Below are 16,562 nucleotides of genomic sequence, written 5' to 3' on the forward strand. Positions count from 1 at the left end.
CGATGTCTCTGCTGGAGGCAAGCTTGCGAACCTTAGCTCCGTTCAGCCTCCTTGTCAAAATAAGATTACATAACGCACATTTCAAATGTGGAAAATTCAATAATCAGACGCCTGGCCTAATTCCTTTCTATTTTGGTGACTACCACCCTGTGTTGTGACGAGTGGAGTTCAGGCATAGGGAAATCAAAATTGCTTCTGGATACACCTCAACTCGTGAGCCAGCTCTGAACATATAGAATGCCAATGGCTCCCAGATTTCATTTCCCTCTTGCAATATGCCTTCCCACGAGTGCTGCAGAAACCCCACGGGGGCTTGGCACCCCGACAGCATTCCTATTTTGCAGACGAGAATCCCGAGGCCTGCTGAGGACAGCAGCTTGCCCACAGCAGAGGGGACAAGTTCCATTTATGGCAAGAAGTTCAGAGCTCACCCAGACTACTGCAACCCTGCACGTTAACAGACTCTAACATGAGACTGTGGCCTTGACCCAGCTGCTGGCCTCCCTGCCACATGGTTCACTGACTCATTTCTATTGAAGTCGCAGGGAAAGGTGTACAACGGAGAGAAGCCTCTGGCTGGCAAGTGGGATGTGGGTTTCAGCCAGGCTGGCTCCATGCCGGAAACTCTTCCTAATGGCTGCTCTGGTCTTTGTCCATTTGGCCCACCCCAGGCCAGTCTGCTTGGACAGGCTGTGTCTTTCTGAGCTCAGGCAAGGGGACAGATGGTCAGGAAAATATAGTATGAGCAGAAAGAAGGAACTCTGTGAAGATATGGGCAGGGTTGAAGGGAGACCAGTGGGAAGCAATGATGTCTGCCAGAGCTACAGCGTGTTGGGAGGGCTTTAAAACATGTGCAGAATTCACGTCCATCCTGAACATGGTTGCGGACTTTGGACACAAGGTCTTCGCATACGCAATTAGTTAAGGAAGAGACCATAGGGACTTAAACATGACGTAGACCTTCATTTTGTACCATAGGGCAATTGTTAAACACTTCTTTTTTTTTCTGAGTCCTAGACCTCTTTTAAACTCCCTGAAAGCCTTCAACTGGTGGGAAGATTCGTTGACACACGGCCCTGTTGTCATTCCTGCTGCTTCTTCTAAGTTCTCTGTCCCAGTGGCCCCTGCCTGGTCCCTGCACATGTTGGAGATGTCAGCCACGGGCTCTTTGTCCTCTTTCTTGTGGCAGAAGGATCCTCTATAGCAGTCTATACACTCACTCAGGTTTTTAATGCAGGGGATCCCAACCAGGGACAATTCTATCCCCTAGAGGCATTTCTGATTTCTCTGAAAATTATAGTGGTCATGTTAGGGGGAACGTCACCGCTGGAAGCTAGTGGAGAAAGAGGCCAGGGGTTGCATGTCAATACTGTGCAGGGCTTGGTGACAGCCCCTTATGCTAAAGAATGCACCCCTAAATGATAATTGTACCAGCACTGGGAATCTGAGTGTGAATTAGGTACCTATGCTTTCAAGGCAAGCACTTTTTTTTGTTTTTGTTTTTGTTTTTTTTTTGAGACAGGGGTTCTCTGTGTAGCCTTGGCTGTCCTGGACTTGCTTTGCAGACCAGACTGGCCTTGAACTCACAGCAATCCACCTGCCTCTGCCCCACGAGTGCTAGGATTAAAGGTGTGAGCCACCAGCGCCTGGCCTAAGGCAAGCACTTTCTAAACCTAGCCATCTCTACTGTCCATACGCTGGTGTCTTTTAACCCTGGAGGCTTGTCTATGTCACATGGGTCTTGGTAGCTCTACGGATGAGACTCAGAGTGGCCAGATTCCCTGCAGTCACTCAGAAGGTAAGTGATAGAACGAAGGTGTGGCAGGGTCTCTCTCTATACTGAGCCACCACGTTGGACAATTTCAGGACATGAACAGTACCCCATGGAGCCCCTGTGTCTGCCTGACACTGGCATGCATTTTCAACCTTAGTGCTGCTGAGGTTAGAGCGGCCAGATGTGTCTTGTGTGATGCTTAGGAACATCATCTATATGCCTACCTGTCAATGGTCCCAACCATACACATCCCAACCTAAACAGTCTCAAGATACTGTATTTTCTATGGGCAAATGACACCTGGCAGAGACACAGGTCCAGGGCCACTGGGCAGTAGTGATATTTTATTCCTAAAGCTTTGTCAGAACTCACAGGATGGAGGAGCAACACCCCAAGGGAAAGAGGAAACAGGGTGAAGAGGGCAGGTGAGATGACTGAGTAGGGAAAGGCACTTGTTGCAGAAGCCTGGCTAGCTGAGTTCAGTCCCTAGAACCCACAGACAGCTAGAGGGGGAGAACTGACCCCCCCACATACGTCATGGCACTTGTGCTCCCCAAAAATGACAATCAGAAAACAACAGAGGCTCTGTAGAGAGCAAGCCAGTGGCCGCAGCTATTGCTTAGCTGCATTTTGAACCCACGTAGTCGGAATTCTAGAGTTGGGTGAACCCAACAGAGCAGCTTCCTACACTTCAAAGGGAGGGCCTGAGGTCCAGCAATTGTCATGGCTGTGCATTGTCACTGGTCACTTGCTATTTCATGGGGCAGGGCCTCCTGATTCGGAGCACTGCTTTGCCCTCTGGCCTCTCCCACTCCTGGAACTAGATGGTCATTTTGAGTTTTCGCACTTTCTGTTTTTAAGACTCTGAAGCCTAGACCAAACCTGAACTCACGATGTCATCCATGCCAGCCTCGGATTTGTGCCAATCCTCCTGACTCATTATCCTAAGGCTAAGATCACAGGCATGAGCCACCACTTGGCTTTTGAGGACAAAGAGGGTACAAAGAGCACACATGGGGTTGTGGTTTTAATATGTCCCCCACAAGGCTCATGTGTCAGATGGTGGCACTGTTGTAGAGCTTCGAGGAGGTGGAGACAGGCTGCAGGAAATGGGACACTGAGGACCAGCCTTGAAAGTGTTGGCCACCTCTGCTCTCACCATAATGGACTATAGTTCCTGAAAAGAGGGACTAAACACACATTTGTCCCCTTAAATTGCTTCTGACAGACATCAGGGCACAGCAACGAGAAACATAGCTATTACCAATATGGTCAGAAAGTGTGTTTTCGTCTGCAGGAGAAAGTCAGTTTCCTTCCTGCTTGGTGGGTTTCACCCCCTGATACCACCACAAACCAGTGAGTCCAGAAACTTCCGGCTGTTACTAAAGACTTTTGCTCTCCTGAAGACTTGTAGCCTTGTGTCAACAGGAATCCTGTGACAAACCAAGGCTATCATCAGAGGGAACTGGTCCTGTGTCCTGGAGCCTGAGCAAGCACTTGGTGTCTCAGGGGTCAAGTCACCCTCTCATCACCTATACTTAGTGTTTGTGGCTCAGTCCCTGTGATCCACTCAAATGACTTGGTGCCTGGAGGTCATGACAGGCCACATTGGAAATCTCACGAATTCATGCCTTAAATACTGACTCCTAGACCCATCACTGCTGGTACCTAGCAACCTGTGGTCATGGGAGCATGTGGGAAAGGACATGGTAGGCTATCGACTGGGGTTGTTTCCTTAGGGAGCTCATTGTGAGCACCCCAGAGCAGGCACAGACAGCCCTATTCCAGCTTGTGGCTTAGTGTTACATATGCCCCCTTTAACAGGCTCAACTGTCCCTTCCCAGAAGGTTACCTTATTCAAAGTCACCCTACCCCAGTACCCTTTAGCACAACACCTGGACAGCCCGTTTCTGCATCTATCGCCGTTGGTCTTCTCCATCAGCAGCCAGGCTCTCTGAGGGCGTGGTCTCAGTGGTTGTATTTACTGCTACCTCTATCTCAGGATGACAGTCAGTCTTCACTGGGTCAATTAGGCTGTGATTTATGAAGACACCAACTGTGCACTGTCAAGGCTCATATGAGTCAAGGATCAAATAGGACAAATGCAGGCAGTCACATGAGCCACACTGTGCCACCGGCTGTGAGACAGCTTTCTTTCAAAGGTACCAGGCTAGATACTTTGTGATGCCACCGAGACATGGACAGTGCTGATGCAGCATCCTTGTTCTGGGTGTGTGTCAGGCTAGCTGCCTCTTTGCCTTTCTCCAGTGCTCTGTCCCTTCACCTCCTGGATGTACATCTAGGTAGATGTGCACTTTTGAGGTCCTCCAGGGCAGATGCCGAGGTGTTGATGAAGCTACATATGGGGCACAGAAGAGACAGATCCCTCCGCCTTGGGAGCCTTCAGCCATCACTGCCAGGCAGAGGGATTCATGGTGCGCTGCCAGGAATCAGGGAGGATGACTGCAAGAAATGGCTATTCCTACAAGACAAGCCACGGCTGAAAAGCCCTTGTGTAGGTTGAGTGTATTCACACATATCTATGTAAATGTGTGTGCACGTGTTTAAGGTCATGTATACACAGGAGAAGCTACAAAAGGGATGCTGGGATACTGTCACACAGATTTATCTGGGGCCTGGAGAAACTGGCTGGTGAGTGTGTGTGTATATGCTGTATGTGTGAGTGTGTGTGTATATGCTGTATGTGTGAGTGTGTGTGTATATGCTGATGTGTGAGTGTGTGTGTATATGCTGTATGTGTGAGTGTGTGTGTATATGCTGTATGTGTGAGTGTGTGTGTATATGCTGTATGTGTGAGTGTGTGTGTATATGCTGTATGTGTGAGTGTGTGTATATGCTGTATGTGTGAGTGTGTGTGTATATGCTGATGTGTGAGTGTGTGTGTATATGCTGTATGTGTGAGTGTGTGTGTATATGCTGTATGTGTGAGTGTGTGTATATGCTGTATGTGTGAGTGTGTGTGTATATGCTGATGTGTGAGTGTGTGTGTATATGCTGTATGTGTGAGTGTGTGTGTATATGCTGTATGAGTGAGTGTGTGTGTATATGCTGTATGTGTGAGTGTGTGTGTGTATGCTGATGTGTGAGTGTGTGTGTATAGGCTGTATGTGTGAGTGTGTGTGTATATGCTGTATGTGTGAGTGTGTGTGTATATGCTGATGTGTGAGTGTGTGTGTGTATGCTGATGTGTGAGTGTGTGTGTATATGCTGTATGTGTGAGTGTGTGTATATGCTGTATGTGTTGAGTGTGTGTGTATATGCTGTATGTGTGAGTGTGTGTGTATATGCTGATGTGTGAGTGTGTGTGTGTATGCTGATGTGTGAGTGTGTGTGTATATGCTGTATGTGTGAGTGTGTGTATATGCTGTATGTGTTGAGTGTGTGTGTATATGCTGTATGTGTTGAGTGTGTGTGTATATGCTGTATGTGTGAGTGTGTGTGTATATGCTGTATGTGTGAGTGTGTGTGTATATGCTGTGTGTGGTGTGGTGTGTATATGCTGTATGTGTGAGTGTGTGTGTATATGCTGTATGTGAGTGTGTGTATATGCTGTATGTGTGAGTGTGTGTGTATATGCTGTATGTGTGAGTGTGTGTATATGCTGTATGTATTGAGTGTGTGTGTATATGCTGTATGTGTGAGTGTGTGTGTATATGCTGTATGTGTGAGTGTGTGTGTATATGCTGTATGTGTGAGTGTGTGTGTATATGCTGTATGTATTGAGTGTGTGTGTATATGCTGTATGTGTGAGTGTGTGTGTATATGCTGTATGTGTGAGTGTGTGTGTATATGCTGTATGTATTGAGTGTGTGTGTATATGCTGTATGTGTTGAGTGTGTGTGTATATGCTGATGTGTGAGTGTGTGTGTATATGCTGTATGTATTGAGTGTGTGTGTATATGCTGTATGTGTGAGTGTGTGTGTATATGCTGTATGTGTGAGTGTGTGTGTATATGCTGTATGTATTGAGTGTGTGTGTATATGCTGATGTGTGAGTGTGTGTGTATATGCTGTATGAGTGAGTGTGTGTGTATATGCTGATGTGTGAGTGTGTGTGTATATGCTGTATGTGTGAGTGTGTGTGTATATGCTGTATGTGTGAGTGTGTGTGTATATGCTGTATGAGTGAGTGTGTGTGTATATGCTGTATGTGTGAGTGTGTGTGTATATGCTGATGTGTGAGTGTGTGTATATGCTGTATGTGTGAGTGTGTGTGTATATGCTGTATGTGTTGAGTGTGTGTGTATATGCTGTATGTGTTGAGTGTGTGTGTATATGCTGTATGTGTGAGTGTGTGTGTATATGCTGTATGTGTGAGTGTGTGTGTATATGCTGTATGTGTGAGTGTGTGTGTATATGCTGTATGTGTGAGTGTGTGTATATGCTGTATGTATTGAGTGTGTGTGTATATGCTGTATGTGTGAGTGTGTGTGTATATGCTGTATGTGTGAGTGTGTGTATATGCTGTATGTGTGAGTGTGTGTGTATATGCTGTATGTGTGAGTGTGTGTGTATATGCTATGTGTGAGTGTGTGTGTATATGCTGTATGTGTGAGTGTGTGTGTATATGCTGTATGTATTGAGTGTGTGTGTATATGCTGTATGTGTTGAGTGTGTGTGTATATGCTGATGTGTGAGTGTGTGTGTATATGCTGTATGTATTGAGTGTGTGTATATGCTGTATGTGTGAGTGTGTGTGTATATGCTGTATGTGTGAGTGTGTGTGTATATGCTGTATGTATTGATGTGTGTGTATATGCTGATGTGTGAGTGTGTGTGTATATGCTGTATGAGTGAGTGTGTGTGTATATGCTGATGTGTGAGTGTGTGTGTATATGCTGTATGTGTGAGTGTGTGTGTATATGCTGTATGTGTGAGTTGTGTGTATATGCTGTATGAGTGGTGTGTGTGTATATGCTGATGTGTGAGTGTGTGTGTATATGCTGATGTGTGCGTGTGTATATGCTGTATGTGTGAGTGTGTGGTATATGCTGATGTTGAGTGTGTGTGTATTGCTGTATGTGAGTGTGTATATGCTGTATGTGTGAGTGTGTGTGTATATGCTGTATGTGTGAGTGTGTGTGTATATGCTGATGTGTGAGTGTGTGTGTATATGCTGTATGAGTGAGTGTGTGTATATGCTGTATGTGTGAGTGTGTGTGTATATGCTGATGTGTGAGTGTGTGTGTATATCTGTATGTGTGAGTGTGTGTGTATATGCTGTATGAGTGAGTGTGTGTGTAATGCTGTATGTGTGTGTGTGTGTATATGCTGTATGTGGTGAGTGTGTGTATATGCTGATGTGTGAGTGTGTGTGTATGCTGCTGTGTGAGTGTGTGTTATGCTGATGTGTGAGTGTGTGTGTATGCTGTATGTGTGAGTGTGTGTGTATATGCTGTATGTATTGAGTGTGGTTATGCTGTATGTGTGAGTGTGTGGTATATGCTGTATGTGTGAGTGTGTGTGTGTCTGTATGTTTGAGTGTGTGTGTATGCTGTATGTGTGAGTGTGTGTGTATATGCTGATGTGTGAGTGTGTGTGTATATGCTGATGTGTGAGTGTGTGTGTATATGCTGATGTGTGAGTGTGTGTGTATATGCTGATGTGTGAGTGTGTGTGTATATGCTGTATGAGTGAGTGTGTGTGTATATGCTGTATGTGTGAGTGTGTGTGTATATGCTGATGTGTGAGTGTGTGTGTATATGCTGATGTGTGAGTGTGTGTGTATGCTGTATGAGTGAGTGTGTTGTATATGGTATGTGTGAGTGTGTGTATATTGCTGTATGTGTGAGTGTGTGTGTATATGCTGTATGTATTGAGTGTGTGTGTATATGCTGTATGTGTGAGTGTGTGTGTATATGCTGTATGTGTGAGTGTGTGTGTATATGCTGTATGTGTGAGTGTGTGTATATGCTGTATGTGTGAGTGTGTGTATGCTGTATGTGTGAGTGTGTGTGTATATGCTGTATGTGTGAGTGTGTGTGTATATGCTGTATGTGTGAGTGTGTGTGTATATGCTGTATGTATGAGTGGTGTGTATATGCTGTATGTGTGAGTGTGTGTGATATGCTGTATGTGTGAGTGTGTGTGTATAGATGCTGTGTGTGAGTGTGTGTGTATATGCTGATGTGTGAGTGTGTGTGTATATGCTGATGTGTGAGTGTGTGGTATATGCTGATGTGTGAGTGTGTGTGTATGCTGATGTGTGAGTGTGTGTGTATATGCTGTATGTATGGTGTGTGTTGTATATGCTGTAGGTGAGTGTGTGTGTATATGCTGTATGAGTGTGTGGTATGCTGTGTGTGAGTGTGTGTGTATGCTGTATGTGTGAGTGTGTGTATATGCTATGTATTGAGTGTGTGTGTATATGCTGTATGTGTGAGTGTGTGTGTATATGCTGTATGTGTTGAGTGTGTGTATATGCTGTATGTGTGAGTGTGTGTATATGCTGTATGTATTGAGTGTGTGTGTATGCGTATGTGTTGAGTGTGTGTGTATATGCTGATGTGTGAGTGTGTGTGTATATGCTGTATGTGTGAGTGTGTGTGTATATGCTGTATGTGTGAGTGTGTGTGTATATGCTGTATGTGTGAGTGTGTGTGTATATGCTGTATGTATTGAGTGTGTGTGTATATGCTGATGTGTGAGTGTGTGTGTATATGCTGTATGAGTGAGTGTGTGTGTATATGCTGTATGAGTGAGTGTGTGTATATGCTGTATGTGTGAGTGTGTGTGTATATGCTGTATGTGTGAGTGTGTGTGTATATGCTGATGTGTGAGTGTGTGTGTATATGCTGTATGTGTGAGTGTGTGTATATGCTGTATGTGTGAGTGTGTGTGTATATGCTGTATGTGTGAGTGTGTGTGTATATGCTGTATGTGTGAGTGTGTGTATATGCTGTATGAGTGAGTGTGTGTATATGCTGTATGTGTAGTGTGTGTGTATATGCTGATGTGTGAGTGTGTGTGTATATGCTGTATGTGTGAGTGTGTGTGTATATGCTGTATGTGTGAGTGTGTGTGTATATGCTGTATGAGTGAGTGTGTGTGTATATGCTGTATGTGTGAGTGTGTGTGTATATGCTGTATGTGTGAGTGTGTGTGTATATGCTGATGTGTGAGTGTGTGTGTATATGCTGATGTGTGAGTGTGTGTGTATGCTGATGTGTGAGTGTGTGTGTATATGCTGTATGTGTGAGTGTGTGTGTATATGCTGTATGTATTGAGTGTGTGTGTATATGCTGTATGTGTGAGTGTGTGTGTATATGCTGTATGTGTGAGTGTGTGTGTGTATACTGTATGTGTTGAGTGTGTGTGTGTATGCTGTATGTGTGAGTGTGTGTGTATATGCTGATGTGTGAGTGTGTGTGTATATGCTGATGTGTGAGTGTGTGTGTATATGCTGATGTGTGAGTGTGTGTGTATATGCTGTATGTATTGAGTGTGTGTGTATATGCTGATGTGTGAGTGTGTGTGTATATGCTGATGTGTGAGTGTGTGTGTATGCTGTATGAGTGAGTGTGTGTGTATATGCTGTATGAGTGAGTGTGTGTGTGTATACTGTATGTGTGAGTGTGTGTGTATATGCTGTATGTGTGAGTGTGTGTGTATATGCTGTATGTGTGAGTGTGTGTGTATATGCTGATGTGTGAGTGTGTGTGTATATGCTGTATGTGTGAGTGTGTGTATATGCTGTATGTGTGAGTGTGTGTGTATATGCTGTATGTGTGAGTGTTGTATATGCTGTATGTGTGAGTGTGTGTTATGCTGTGTGTGTGAGTGTGTGTGTATATGCTGTATGTGTGAGTGTGTGTGTATACTGTATGTGTTGAGTGTGTGTGTGATGTATGTGTTGAGTGTGTGTGTATATGCTGTATGTGTGAGTGTGTGTATATGCTGTATGTGTGAGTGTGTGTGTATATGCTGATGTGTGAGTGTGTGTGTATGTCTGTGAATAGACTATATGTGAGTACATGGATTATGTGTGTACATGCATGTCTATGAATAGATTGTGTGTGTGTGTGTGTGTGTGTATGCGCACGTGCAGGCGTGCATCTGTGTAGGGCATGAGAGTAGAAAAGGGGACCAAGAAAGAGGGAAAAGACCTAAAGGGAGGGGAACAAGAGAAGAGGATGAAATCTGTGTGACAGGAAGGCAGAAAAGAGTGTACCTGGAATGACAAAGAGGACCAGCAAAGGGGTGGGGGGATGGGAAGACAGCGGGGGAGGGGTTGGATAAGAACAGGTATGACACACGAATGCCATCATGTATATGAAAAATATAATATATAAGGAAATCCATTATGTTTTATGCTAATTAAAATAATTTTAAAAGAATTCATGGGGGCTGGAGAGATGGCTCAGATGTTAAGGGCACTGGCTGCTCTTACAGAGGACCACAGTTTGGTTCCCAGCATCCACAGCATCCATGTGAAGGCTCACAGCCTTCCGTAACTCCAGCTCCAGGGATTCAACACCCTTCCCTCACCTCTTTGAGTGTGTGCGTGTGCATGTGCACACATGCGCGCGTGCACACACACACACAGCCGCCAAACATGGTTAAAAATAAAATCTCATATTAAAAGGTCCACGGTAGAAAATAGTATGGACGGCTTGATGCCATTCTTACAAGTATGTGGCTATTTGTATTAGAAGGGGCGTGGAAGAAACACTGGCTTGCACATGTGTGACCTGAGAGTTAATCACACCACCCCAAAAGGCCTAGTGGACAGATTGGACAGATTGAGTGACTAAGACAGGAGGCAACAGGGTATGTTAGTCACTGGTTGATTGGCAGGTATGATTGCTTGTATGTGGGAACAAGGCTTAGTGTGTCAGATTTGCTGGACTCTCCCAAGACGCCAGAGAACTCCCAGACTTAAGGCTTATGAACACGTGGTCAGTTTCTGCTCGTTGCATAAGGCCAGGGTCCTCCAGAATCAGCCCCCCCCCAGCTACCTACTTACATGTCATGGACCCTATCTCCACCCACTTATGAGGTGGCGGTCAGGCTGTGGGTGCAGGAAACTGCTGGAATGGTGGCTGCTTTGTCCCTGACCCAGGGACCCCATTTTGTCACACAAAGCCATGATGGCGTGATCTGCCCAGTCACACAGGAGTGAAAACTCAAGAGCCAGCTGAGTCTTGACAAAATGAAACCATCTAAACCCAACCTCCTGTACAAGCCGCAGCACGGGGCACTGGTTACGCGGGAGCTCCCTCCCCTCCTCGCCTCCCCTACAGCACATCAAATGGCCCACAGAAGCTCTGTAGAGACCTGGTGACCTCATTCTAGAGCCCGACTCCCAGGGATGAGGCCAGGAGATGAACCCAAGCCCCGGAAAAGAGCCTGGGTCTTGGCGGATATGAGCCCACGACCTAGGGAAGAGCTGAGTTCTGGGGATGAGACCAGCTTCAGGGACCCACTCCTGCAATCCGGCTGCCCGCTCCACACCTCCCCCACACCTTGCTGATTGGACACTCTGCTCAGCTGGGTCAACAGCTAGGGGATGACCACCTCCTGACTTCATTCCAGGAGGCAATTTTCATTTTGAACACACTTATTTCCCCAAAGATACTGATTGCATTCCTGGAAATATCAGCAACGGGGGCTCCATGGTCAGAGGCCCTTAGGCGGAGCTAAAGGTCGCTCTCTGTATGGCCACGGTGGCATTTATTTCTGGATTTGACTCACACCTGGCTTTCATAGGCTGAGTGGTGATGTCTTTGCCTCGAGAAAACGGAGCAGAGGTGGAATGGCTCTCCCAATAAGTCGCTGCTCATCCAATTGAGATTTTGTGTTGTCCCATCAGCGTCTCCCACGCCCCACCCACTTCCGCCCTTGATCGGTGGAACCCTCGGGTCGCTGCTTCTCTGAATTCAGCTCAGAGGAAATTTAGGAGGTCTCCTGCACTGTGTGGTGAATGTAGTGAGTGATGATGATTATTTAGGTTTTTTTTTTTTTTTCCCTGAGGCAAGAGAGTTTAAGTGACAATGGTGTGAGTTAATGAACACATCCTTAGCCTGACAGAGGAGTTCCTCGTATAGCTTTTAGAGGCAATGTTCTTAATGGCAAATAGATTTAAGTTTAATTTGGCAATTAAATACAGGGAGGGAGAAAGGAATGAAAGAGACAGAGAGAAAGGGAGGAAGAAAAGAAGGAAGGAGGGCAGAAGGGAGGGAGGGAGCAGGAAGAAAGAACAGAAGGTATGGAGAGTGAGAAAATGCAATTACAGGATGCAGAAGGAAGAGGTGAGGGTGGAATAGTGAGAGAATCCACGGCAAGTATTGGATACCCGAACCCCATTTGAGCCTCTCACTCTAATATATAAACTCTCCCCATGTCTGGAAGGCTGGAGCAGATCCCTACCAGGCCCACATACCTTGATGACATCCTCATCCATGGCCTTGCACTCCACCAGCTCTGAGATGTCCCTCACTGTGCTGTTCTCCTCCACCGACACCACCCTGACAGGCATGGCCACCGTCTTCCCCGTGAGGATGGCTGTGTTCAGGAGTTCAGTGTCCTGCCAAAGAACCAGACACGCCAGGTCAAGGGACAGTCTCTTCTCTGCTGGTTCCAGGCAATGCTCCTGAGGTAGGAACAGCCCGCTCCTGTTAGACACACTATGGCACTGTCCTTAGGAACCGCATCAGGAGGGCATTCTTTGGAATAACAATAACAAATATATATTCTTTTCAGTATTGCAAAGACCTAGCAGAGTTGTACAGCAGCTGGGTGATAAGTGAGGAAAGCCAACTTTGACTACCTTGTGAAGAAAGGTATCAAGTTGGGTTGACTAATGCCTGTATCCACCTGCGAAAGATGCCCAGAGCCTGTGACCATATCTCACATGATGTGATGGCTAATTTTATTTGTCAGCTTGAAAGCCTGGGAAGAGGAAACATCAATTGAAGAACTGCGCCCATCAAATTGGCCTGTGGGGCATTAGCTTGATCCAACTGTAGATGGCGCTAATCCTGGGAAGGTGGTCTTGGCGTGTTTAAGAAAAGAGGCTGAGCAGGTTCCGAAATGCCAGCTGGAAAGCAGAACTTTTCCATGGTCTCTGCTTCAGTTCTTTCCTTGAGTTCCTGCCCCAACTTTCCTCAGTGATGGGAGTGTGACCTGAGAGTCATGAGAAAACAAATCTTTTCTTCCCTACGTTGCTTTAGCCATGATGTTTATCACAACCAAGGAAAGCAATGTAGAACACCTGGTAAGAGGGACATTGCAGGTAGGATGAAGTTTGGGGTCTTGGGAAGAGGTACCATCCTGGATGCTCTGGGGTGTCCCAAGTGAAACCCTAAAGACCCTGAAGGAGGAGTCATGATGGTCAGAGGAAGAGCTCAGGCTGTGTCGATGCAAGTGACCAGCCCAAAGGTCCTGAAGACAGGAAAGGCAAGAGGAGATTTTCCCCCAGGAACACCTTCCAGGAGAGGTGCAACCCCGTTCCACAGCCTAGATGGCTTCCGCCATACATGACTCATTCATTTCAAACCTCTGCCCTATAGAAGGGAGACAGGACAAGTCCACCCTCATGCCTCAGATTGTGGAGTAGCTGGGGCTACAAGGGACACTTTACCCACTAAGGGGCTTCCTTTTTCTGCTGTTGTTGTTTGCAGTGTTGGCCAAGGGCCTGGGAGCCTCCTACATGTTGGACATACGCGTTACCACTGAGTCACACCCCCAACCCACAGGTTCCCTCTTTGAAGATTGATTATTTATTTATCTATTTATTATTTATTATATTTGAAAATCAAACTGTCTCTCTCTACTGTCCCATGGGAGTCCTCTTCACCACCCCCACAGGCACGTCTGCCTAGTATCTTTGGGTCGATGTTCTGTAAAATCGCATACATAAAGTACTGAGTGATGGAGGAAACACAGTCCCTTTAGAGTTTGGGGGGGGGGTGATTGCCACCTGCATGCAGGCTGGCAGTCTTTCTCTTGGTAACCACATGAAGGCACAAGTGGATCTACTGGTACCTTTCACCTGGCGGTCAATTTCTCTCAAGTTCCCCACCTCAGGTTTTTCCTCAGCACGACCTTTTGCTTGAAGCAGGCACACAGCACAGAGAGGCTCCTATTATCGTGAAACCCCAGATTCTCAAGACAGTGAGTACCATCACCTGCAGTTGCACAAGACTCTGCCTGCCTCTACATGGTGCCTGGGGATCCTGAAGCCAGGTTCCAATTATGGGTGGCCTCGACCGTGGCTATTACAGATGCTAAGAATACCATGGAAATCCCCAAGTCAAGTACATTACAGGTAATGTGCACAGCACAGGGTTGTCTTTCATTTTCTCTCTCCAAATGGTCTTCAGCGAATGGCTTCATTAAGCAGGGCGGTCCCTTATGGACTAATTGTGATTAGCTACCTAAATGGTTGTTACAGTTTCACAACTGAAGACATGCGTACACACATGTGCACCTGCACACACACACACACACACACACACACACACACACACACACACAGAGTCATTGTCGTCATCATCATCACCATCATCACCATCATCATCCTCTTCTCACTTTAGCACTCATCTCTGGTCAAGACTAGTTGGACATTAGCAATTTTTTTTTTCAACCAACCACCTCAGTTTCAAGGACTAACAGTCAGAGAAATAGGAAAAGAAGGGACTAAAACCTTTAGTCTGTGAAATACCCTGCCTCACACTCATCATGGGAGAAGTTTCTTGTATTTAAGAGCTGTTCTGCTGACCAGTTAATTTCAGTGAGAATCTGCTGCCATGGGGGCACAGAGGGCCTGGCATTCTAGATGCTTTTCTTTTCCATCAACTTCAGAATTGCCTAGATCGCATTTACCAAGGTTCTTCATGATGAGGTGGCTACATCATTGACATCCAAGAGCTCTCAAATCCAGACCACTGTCATCCTGGGTTCCTTTGGAGTACTGCACAGGAATACCACACTTGAGGTGGCTTAAAAGAGTGGAGAGTTATTCCTCAAAGTGCTGGAGGCTAGGAGTGTAAATCATGACTCTGGGTCTGGTGAAGGCAAATGGAGTGGGAGAGTGGGAAAGAAGAGGGAAGGAGGGAGGGAGGGGGGAGAGGGAGGGAGATAGAGACCTGGGGGCGGGGAGAGTGCGCTCATGTGCCTGTGTGCATGCGTGTGTGTGTGTGTGTGTGTGTGTGTGTGTGTGTGTGTGTGTGTGTGTAATGCTAATGGAATAGGCACATATTTCTGTTCTTTCACCTCCCAAAGACCTTTCCTATGGAGTATGGTTCTCCATGACGTAAGTGGCACACCATTTAAGAGTCTAACATCATACTGTTTTGTGAAACCCAGGTTCTAGCAGAACCCCTGGGGAGGAGTGTACTTTTTATGGGGGCTCTTGGGAGCAGGGGTGCCTCCCATATCCTGCCTCAGAGCCAATCCAGAGATGCTTTACATTACAGTCCTTTCTGGACATAAAGCAGCTCTCTGTCTCTGTCTTTCTCTTTCTGTCTCTCTGTCTCTGTCTCTGTCTCTGTCTCTCTCTCTCTCTCACTCAACAAAGAGAGAGGGAGAGAGAAAGAAAAGGAGGGAGGGAGGGAGGGAGGAAGAGATGGAGAGGGAGCAAGCTTTCTGTATAAAGAAATGCCATGCTTTGGCTACATGGGGATCAAACAGGGGCTCAGGAACAGGGTATCAGAGCATCACAGAGGGTGTAGAGGTATCACCAACTACATATAGGCTTCAAGCTAGTAATTGCATCTTTGCTCCCCCTCTCCCCCCTTCTATTAAACACCAAGTAACTTCTCTGCTTTGAGGGAAAAGAATCGTAACACGGGCATACGACATCATTCCTGTCCCTTTGGATTTTGGAAGAGCCCGAGGCTCCCAAGAAAGATTCCCAGGAGATTTGTGCTCTGCTCACATCAACTGTGATGGTCATTTCTGGACATCTTTCAATTAAGAGAATAGAACTATTTTTGATCCAAAAAGAAGTCTTAGGGTTGCAAACTCCCTAAAAATGACCAGGAAGTGACCAGTTGTGGTTGGGGTCCTTATCCCCAGAGTGTGTGTGTGAGGGGCTCCCCTGGGGTTCCCTAGAGATTCTGGATGTGAAAAGACAGAGTGGTGTATGGACTCAGCCACTGACAGGCTACCAGACAGACAAAGCTGAAAACACGACACCAGGTGAGAAAACCCCAGATACAGCTAAACCCATAGCCCAGGAAGCCTATTGGTTACCCAGGGCGGGGGCAGGGACTATCATAGTTGATGAGGATGGGATTTCCTTCCTGGAGACTAAACATTGTAGCATGGATAGAAGCTCTGCATGACTGCAGTCACATGCAATCACATGCAGTCACATACGTGACAGCACATTAACACATTTCCAGTTAAGTGACAGGCTCAAGGGTGTCCTCATGCAACTAGGGTGTACCGTGGTCCTTCAGACCCACGAGGGCTCTGATGATGGCTGGATGACATGCACAACTCCTTAAAGAATCCAGGCTGGCCAGGTGGTAGTGGAGGACGCCTTTAATCCCAGCAACTCGGGAGGCAAAGCAGGTGGATCACTGTGAGTTCAAGGCCAGCCTGGTCTACAAAGTAAGTCCAGGACAGCCAAGGCTATACAGAGAAACCCTGTCTCGAAAAACCAAAACCAAAACCAAAACCAAACCAAACCAAAAAAAAAAAAAAAAAAAGAATCCAGGCTGGATAACCACAATGGCTGAAGCACCGGAGTCACCTATGACCACCTGGGGCTGAGGTATCTGTATTGGGTATCATTTAATGTTGCTGGGGTTGGAGCAAT

General features: G+C 46.4%; 1 protein-coding gene across 1 annotated transcript in view; it reads right to left on the reverse strand.

Annotated features, from left to right (window-relative positions):
• Window positions 1–16,562, reverse strand: part of Tmem132c (transmembrane protein 132C) — a 300,746-nt gene that overhangs the window by 12,904 nt on the left and 271,280 nt on the right. Inside the window, exon 5 of the mRNA XM_051161419.1 lies at window positions 12,177–12,320. Coding sequence (XP_051017376.1) covers window positions 12,177–12,320 — 144 coding nt within the window. The remainder of the gene's footprint in view (window positions 1–12,176; window positions 12,321–16,562) is intronic.

Source organism: Acomys russatus, chromosome 19, assembly GCF_903995435.1.
Source record: "Acomys russatus chromosome 19, mAcoRus1.1, whole genome shotgun sequence".
NCBI classification, from domain to species: domain Eukaryota; kingdom Metazoa; phylum Chordata; class Mammalia; order Rodentia; family Muridae; genus Acomys; species Acomys russatus.